The sequence below is a fragment of the Mus pahari genome, chromosome 12 (genome assembly GCF_900095145.1).
Source record: "Mus pahari chromosome 12, PAHARI_EIJ_v1.1, whole genome shotgun sequence".
NCBI lineage: Eukaryota > Metazoa > Chordata > Mammalia > Rodentia > Muridae > Mus > Mus pahari.
This window is the reverse complement of record NC_034601.1, coordinates 28222737-28231493: the sequence shown is the minus strand read 5'-3', so window position 1 is coordinate 28231493 and position 8757 is coordinate 28222737. Positions and strand designations below refer to the sequence as shown.

Sequence of the window (8757 nt, the reverse complement as noted above, 5' to 3'; positions counted from 1 at the left end):
AGAACTCACTACATAGATCAGGTTGGCCTCTGCCTCCCAAGTGTTGGGATTAAAGCTGTGTGCCACCATGCCTAGCAGCAGTTCATTTCTTTAAAAACAAAGAAACAAAACAAACAAACAAAAAACCAAAAAAAACACTGTTTTGTCCATTAGTTCTACTTCCTGACATAAACACAAAAATGTAGAGACTTCAACATATATTGGCACAACATTCACAGCAAAGCCTTATTTACAATTGCCAAAAGAAGAAACGACCCAAATGTCCATCAATACAGGGATAGGTAAATACGATTTTATATACAAACGCCTTTAAATAATGATGTGGACCAAGGAAATAGTTTATTGGGTGAAGGTGCTTCTGCCAGCCTGATGCACTGAGTTAAATCCCAGGACCTGAATGATGAAAAGTGAACTGATTCTTGTAAGATTTCCTCTGACTGTGACACACACACACACACACACACACACACACACACACACGCACGCACGCACACAAAAAACAATCAATCAATCAATCAATCAACTAATGTAATTTTATAAAATGGACCAACAATATGGCTCAGTGGATGAAGGAATGCTGCCAGGCCTGAGAAAGTTCAATCCCTAGGAACCAAATGATGGAAACAGAACTGACCCTGATCTCCACACTGTCTGTGACACTCAGGCACACAGAGGTGTACTCTCAGACACATCCATATATAAAAATATAAAAATAAAGTGAGAAAAAAAAAAACCAAAGAGCTAGGTGGTGCGGCACATGACTTTAATCCCAGCACACAAGAGACAAAGGCAGGCAGATCTCTGAATTCTTATTTTTTTTTTTTTTGGTTTTTCGAGACAGGGTTTCTCTGTGTGTAGACCAGGCTGGCCTCAAACTCAGAAATTCACCTGCCTCTGCCTCCCAAGTGCTGGGATTAAAGGCGTGTGCCACCAAACCCGGCTAGATCTCTGAATTCTAGGACAACCAAGGCTACACAAAACAAACAAAACACCCCCCCACCAAAGTTATGATATAAATCTAGAACACATGACTCTGAGCACTGTGCAAAGTGAAATAAAGTCACAAGAGGTCACACGGTATATGCTCCCCGGGCATGAGGCAGAAGGAGGGGTAGCGCCCAGAGACTGAAACGGAAGGAGGCTGTAGAAGGAGGCAAGTATATGAAAGGTATGGGCTTCAAGAAGATGAGGAAGGTTCTGGAGATCGATGGTTCGGACAGTTGTATAAAATGGTGAACATACTTAATTACACTGAGTTAGATGACTTAAATCTTATTATTTAATGTCAATTTAAAAAGTAAAACCTTAATACCCTTGCCCTGCAACTATTAAGTCTACAGTGTACTTAGCACAGCTGGCTTCCCTACTCAGCAACTGTCTATGTGGCTGTGGGCTGCTTACTAACCCTCCAAGGCCAGTCTGAGAATCAAGCAGAAATGCCCACTATACCCACTTAGAGCCTCACCTCTGCACACAGCACCAGCACGTGGCAGGTGAGCGCACCTCTCTATTCCTAACAACAGTGCTGAGATTTAGAGGCTGCCACTGGGACACAGGCCAACTCCTCCATCTCTAAGGAGAAAGCCTTCCCATGTGTGGGAGAGATGTGGTAAATCCTCCTCTAAAGTTTCCCAGCTATGTACTGACAGTAGTATGTGATACAACCAGTTCCCAACCTCTTAGGAGACTGCCATCATAGGACAGTCAGCTTACCTGTACTGCCACCCGGTGACAAGGTTGGTGTACTTCATTAAATAGCCATTAACGCTCTCCATGTGATCACTGTTTCAAAAAACAGAGCTGAAGTTAGTGGAAATATGAGGAAACAAAAACAAACAAACAAAAACAAACCCAGACAACTATTCAGTTTTGAACACAGCCACAGAGACAATAACTCATTAAATTTTCTAGGCAATGATCGTGAATGAACAGCTTTAGTCTATGTCCTCAGGAAGCAGAGGCAAGAAGAATCTCTGTATGTTGGACTGAAGCCGGCCTGGTTCACATATTGAATGCCAAGCCAGTCAGGGATACAGAGGAAACACCTTGTGTCAAAAGACCAAAAAGAGAAAAGGAAAGAGAAAAGGAAAGAGAAAAGGAAAGAGGAAAGGAAAGAGGAAAGGAAAGAGGAAAGGAAAGAGGAAAGGAAAGAGGAAAGGAAAGGAAAGGAAAGGAAAGGAAAGGAAAGGAAAGGAAAGGAAAGGAAAGGAAAGGAAAGGAAAGGAAAGGAAAGGAAAGGAAAGGGAGAGAAAGTGAAAAGAATCAAGCTTACTAATCTTCAAAACAAGTACTGTATTCCACTTATTACTATTTGAAATAGTCATGTGAATATAAAGCTACATAAATATAAACACAAATACACTGTGAATGTTCTATTTAAAACAACTCCCCCAAAAGAATTTCCTAAAAAATCTTTCTCTGCTCTGGGTGCTTAGCATATAGGCTGCTTTCCCTGAACCGTTTCTGTCCTTGAGACTTACTCTTTTGTCCAGTTCCATAGCCCCATAACCTGAGTGTTATACTCTGCATTAATCCTACAAAGCCCCAGGCAGAACACAACAGAAATTATTTCCTCAATGGATCAAGGTGTTCATAATTCACCATTTGGAAAGTCATTCCTTGGTCTGAGTTCTCCACACCAAGCCTTGTCTCTGGAAGGTGTCCTCCCCTGCCTGGTGGCATGTCATAGAAGCACCGCAGCTGAGTATATCCCACAAGAACTGGACTTCTAGGGTTCTCTAGGGAGGTTATCTCCATATCTAGTGGATTATAGGGAGAAACTTTCCTAAAATCTTACTGTACTAACTTAACTACCTTTAGAAAAGCATAGATGCTGGGCGTGGTGGTGCACACCTTTAATCCCAGCACTTGGGAGGCAGAGGCAGGCGGATTTCTGAGTTCGAGGCCAGCCTGGTCTACAAAGTGAGTTCCAGGACAGCTAGGGTTATACAGAGAAACCCTGTCTCAAAAAACAAACAAACAAACAAAAAAAAGTACAGACATGTTAAAGCCATCAAAGGGGGTCATAAGATACGGTTCAGTGGGCAAAGGGCTTGCTGTGTAAGAATAAGACCTGAATTTAGATCCTTAGCTGACGTTAAAAAAAAAAAAATTACAATCGCACGCCTTTAATCCCAGTGTTGGAAAGAAATGGGAAGTCATCCCGGGCCTCACTGGACAGACAGTCTAGCCAACTGGTGAGCTCCAGGTTCAGTGACAGGTCATCCCAGAAATGAGGGCTGGAGACCTGGCTCAGCAGGGAAAGGCACTGGCCAACAAATCTGATGACAGGCATTCCAGCTAGGAGCCTACACTGGAGAAGGAAACAGGCCGCTCCTGCAAGTTGTTCTCTGACTTCCACACACAGGCATGGCACATCCTCATGCTTTGCATATGTATACACAGACACACTAAGTGTGGGTGTGTATGTGTGTATGTGTGTGTATTTATATTTAAAAGACAAAGGTAGAGAGTTATAGAGGACATCACCTGACACTGACCTTCACGCACCCACATGACCTCTATTCAGTCACTTTTCCTTTCTTACTAATGGCATTCCTCATTTGCAAGTTACTGTACCAGTCATTTAATAGCTAACAGTAAAATTCTAAATATACAATTTCAATAGTATTATGTACAAAAATAATCCAAAGTGGTTCCTCACAAGTCACAATACAGTGATTTGTGTTCTAATGTTATCAATTCTTTATTGGTGAATACATATAAAAAGTTAATTTTAAATAAGGCATACTAGCACACACCTGTGATCCCTGAACTCAAGAGGCAAAAGAATCAGGAGTTCAAAGCCATGGTCAGCTACCAGGCCAGAGATAAATAAAACTACAGTCTCAAAAAAGGTTTAACTTTCTCATAAAAATGACAAGAAAGATGGTGATGGTGAATGACTTAATAACAGCATAAATCCAGTCTCATAAGAAGCAGATTCAAGCTGGGCATGGTGGCAACCTGCCAGAAGTCCCAACCTTTGGAAGGTTAAGGCAGGAACATGAATTGAGTTCAAGGCCAATCTGGGCTACAAAAAAAGAGACCCTGTCTCAAAACAGCAATAGAAGAACAAGACTCAAATAAGTAAGTGTAGACTACTGCTTGTTTTGATATATGAAACACCAGCCCCCAGACTGTACAGAAACAACTTGAGTACTACTGTCCTTTGGCATGGACAATCTCAGCCTTTCTTTAATCTCTCCCAAAACTAGTTAGCACAATGTTTGATGTGGGAAGACTGCCACCTGCTGGCTATGAGAAGATGCTGTGAGACTCAATGTGTTGCTTGGGGAGCTGTGAGTATGCCCAGACTGGTTTCAATACAAGCTAGCATCCCCTAATCCAAATATCCCAAGGTCTAATTCCCACATACATACACCAAAATCTGAAAGCTCTCAGCCTGAAACACTGTTGACCAAGTATCTGATGGAAGTCTGTGACTGAGGAGTGTGTGTAACCTTCTAGCTCACTGTCCACTCTTAGAAGTATATACATTTTTGCAGATTTTTTTTTTTTTTTTGGTTTTTTCGAGACAGGGTTTCTCTGTATAGCCCTGGCTGTCCTGGAACTCACTCTGTAGACCAGGCTGGCCTCGAACTCAGAAATCCGCCTGCCTCTGCCTCCCAAGTGCTGGGATTAAAGGCGCGCGCCACCATGCCCGGCCATTTTTGCAGATCTTAATGAACATTTTAATATTAAGACAATCTGGTTGCTAACTGAGGAAAATATTACATACCTCATTTTATCATGCTATTTCATGTTCTATGAATCAGGTGATTAAAAAGACACAGAAAACTAAGCTATGAAGAAGTTATCTTCATTAATACCACTGCTCACAAACTGGATGTATTTCTGATATTTCAAAGTATCATCCCCTTGGGATTAGTCCTGGAAGCTGTCTAGGGAAATAGCTGGTGAAGGGGCTTGGTGGTTGAGAACACATACTGCTCTTCCAGAGGTCCTGAGTTCTCTTCCTAGCACCCATGCTGGGTGGTTCACAATTGGCTCTATCTGCCCAGTGGTATTAATACCTTTAGTCTGACACTCTTCCTAGATTGTTTCAATTCCCAATCTCCATTATTACTCCATACTTACTTCTTTTTGTTTGTTTGAGACAGTCTTGCTATATATACAGACACACACACACACACAGACACACACACACACACAGACACACACACTCTCTACCTACCTACCTTCTAGGCTAGCCCTGAATGTCTCAAGCCTATCCCTCCTCCTTCAACTCCCTAAGGGGTGCTGTCACAGGTGTTAGGCTACAACCATTAACCTTTATCAGACTTAAGTTACATAAAATGCTTTAAAATCAACCTTGCTTTCAGATCCTTTCAGTTAAGAACAAGTGACTCCCAGGCAGTGGTGGGTTGCCTCTTTAGTGTCAGCACTCGGAAGGCAGAGGTAGACAGATCTCTAGGTTCGAGGCCACCCTGATCTACACAGCAAGTTCCAGGACAGCCAGAGCTACACAGAGTGAACCTGTTTCAAACAGACAAGCAAAAATGAAAAAGAAACAAGAAAGGAAGGGAGGGAGAGAGGGAAAGGGATTGTTACAAAGCCCTCTGAAAACCCACTGAAAAGTAAGAGAGACTCCCCAGGAGAAAGACGGCACACGGAGCAAACAGCAGCAAGGCCTCTGGCACTGAGCACACTAACAACAGGAGTGTGCTCTTTAAGGCCTTCCTTCTTTGCCTTTTCAAGTTTTCCTTCAAGTGCCCAGTGTATATGAGCACCCTCTCTCCATGCCCCTCCCTCCCGTCAGTCCCCTTTGTCCCACTGGGCAGTGTTGCATCTACTTTCACATCACAGTCACATGCATGTATTTTATGTATCTACTATCTAGGAGCTTCAAACTAGAGACTATGAATGGTATCTGTCTAAAAAGAATATCTCATCAAACAGTACAGGACGCTATGGTAACAGGGCTGGGTGACAGGACCTGCTGACTGAGTAGATGTGAAATGAGAAGGGGACAGAGTGAGAGAAAAAAAGCCATTGGTTTGTTCCAGCACCCAAACTAATCATTTTTATTATTTTATTTATTTATTATTTATTTTATTATTTTATTATTCTCCAATAGATATTCTACTAGAACTACAGAGGGTCTGAGGATTGCCCTATTCACAAGCCAGCAAATTAGCAGACTACAATTTCATAGGGAATGGCAGATGACTCCTATGTGGGAATGGACAGGCTGACTTCAGTTCTCAGGGCAATTGCAGCACACCGGTCACAAAGGTCACAAAGAGGGCAAGCAACACCTACAACCAGGACAGAGTGTGTTAAAGGGCAGAACTTCAAGGCCTGGCTAGAACACAGTCTTATCAAAAAGCAGCAAGCTGTACTACTGACTCTGCCAAATAAGATTTTGTTTCATCACATGAGACTTAAATTTCATCACAGTAAAAAGATATAAGCAATGGCACACAAGATCTGTCTTCCAAGGAATGCTTGGTGAGCAGAGGTACTGGCCACCCTTTGTTCCACAGTTGTTTTCAAGGCTGTGTAACAGCAGCCTAGAAGACAGAGGCACATTCCAAGGCTTCCGCCAGTCCTTCCTCTGAAAAGCACAATTGCGTGCTAATGCAGAAAAGAGACCCGCCTTTTAGCTAGCCTTGGTTAGCTGGTAGACAGCCAAAAATAAAAGGTTTGAAGTGTTTAAAGTTTGGAAAGGCAGTCCCTGCTACACATGCCCAGCCTGCCTTTTAGCACTTCTTTGGTTTGTTCCTTTCCATCCATTTCAATAAACAGCTCAGTGTCGGATTTGTAAGCCTGCCTTTGCACAAACCTTTAATCCCAGCACTTGGGAGGCAAGTGAAGGTGGATCTCAGAGTTTGAGGCCAGCATGGTCCACAGAGGGAGTTCCAGGACATCCAAAGGCTACACTGAGAAATCCTGTCTCAAAAAACAAAAACAAACAACAACACAACAAAAAAAGCAAACACAGAGAATAGAAAAATAAAGAGAAAATTCATCTATGAACTGCCAGCTTTCACAGTGAAAAAGAAGGGACCCTGAATTAAGAAATCCATCCTCTCTACAAATGGTAAGTAAAATCCATATGTGAACTGAATATAAATGACTCTAAAGGAAAGATAATTTAGGGCTAATGGAATAAATTCAACCAACGTTTTCTTAGACTAGTCAAGAGACAGCAAACACGGAAGAGGTCCTTTCCTCCCCTGATTTTTTTCAATGACACTGAAAATGAAGGCCAGACTTCCATTCTGCTGGGTGTGCACATAATTGGGAATTGAGTAACAGAGAGGTTCACACACTGAACGGCCTCAAAAATTATTGTTATGAGTTAGAATAGTAGCAAAACATGAGACAAAACATGTATTAAACTAGTTACTACTATCAGGAAGTATCCATTCATTTACAGCCTATCTTCTTTTAATACCTCTATGCAAATAACCAGTCATAAAAATTTTTCCAGTTACTAGCTATGGGATCCTGGCCAACTCATTTCAACTTCCATTTTCTTCTACTGTTTGCAGGGACAGTGCCCACTACCTTCCCCTGAGAACTGTGGGATTACTTATGTCCACTTCATTCTGAAGCAAGCTAAATGTGAGGCATTCACTCAGGCATACTAAGCCGGACACATGTAAAGCCCAGGGCATAATCTCACTGCCCCAGATTCATTTATCCTCCACATTTTCAGAATTTTAAAAGTGGGTGACAACTGAGGTCAATTGTCCTTCCTTTCCTCACTACAACCCCTCAACCGCTCCTCCTTTTACCCTTACTGCTTGGTGTCCTGGTCCCTGCGGCTCATTTCCTAGCACCTAACTGCCTCTTGGTCACTAACAATCAAATCAAATTTGTTAGATCGCATGAAACAATGATTCAATATTAGGTGATCATCCAGACTCCATTAATTACTAAAAAAGACTCCATCAATTACTAACAATGGTCGACGTTCTCTGGCATGTACCCAATGATCCAGACAGCTGGTGGACATGCCCTGTGCAGGACAGCATCTGACGCCTGGAAGAAAGTGACGTGATGCCACTTCCATGCTTAGATTAGAAAGACTGTGACTTACTGAGAGCATAAGCCTGGCTAGAGCTCTGGCTCTCAATTCTCGCTTCTGATGAAATAAGCAGCCCAACTATAGAACAATTTATAGAAAGGACCACGAGGCCAGGAACTAGCAAGGTCTCTGACCATCAGTCACCAGGTCCTGAGAACTTTGTCCAATAAGGCAAAAAGAACTGAATACCATGAGTCCCAAGAGAGCGAAAAAGCAGACCCTTCCTATTTAAATTCAAGGTTCTGGGTGACCATGACTTTGAGGAAAACAGAGACAGGACACAACTGGCTTCACAAAAATACTCAACCCCCCCACACTGTGAAGTAGTAAGTGCTGCTGCTTTAGCTGGGTATGGTGGGAACATGTCTTTCATCAACTTGGAAGGCTGGAGGCAGGAAGGTGTGGGGTTCAGGGCCCCAGCCTGGGACAAGGAGACCTGGTCTTCCTGCCACCTCCCTCAGAGTTACAAAGGTATGGTTTAGTAAACTCCTCACAGCACTGGTGAGGCAGAGAAAGGGGATCCCTGGGTTTAGAGAGACCTTAACAGGTAAAAGCATTTGTCACATCACATAAGTCTGGCAACTCAAGTTCCATCTCTGCCAAACACAGAAGTGGATGCTCACAGCCAGCTATTGGATGGAACACAGGGTCCCCAATGGAGGAGCTAGAGAAAGTACCCAAGGACCTGAAGGGGGCTG

The 8757-nt window shown here is 42.8% G+C and overlaps 1 protein-coding gene across 1 annotated transcript in view; it reads right to left on the bottom strand.

Annotated features, from left to right (window-relative positions):
- Osbpl11 (oxysterol binding protein like 11) overlaps positions 1-8757 on the bottom strand; it is a 55872-nt gene that overhangs the window by 41213 nt on the left and 5902 nt on the right. The window contains exon 2 of the mRNA XM_021209564.1: positions 1714-1782. Coding sequence (XP_021065223.1) covers positions 1714-1782 — 69 coding nt within the window. The remainder of the gene's footprint in view (positions 1-1713; positions 1783-8757) is intronic.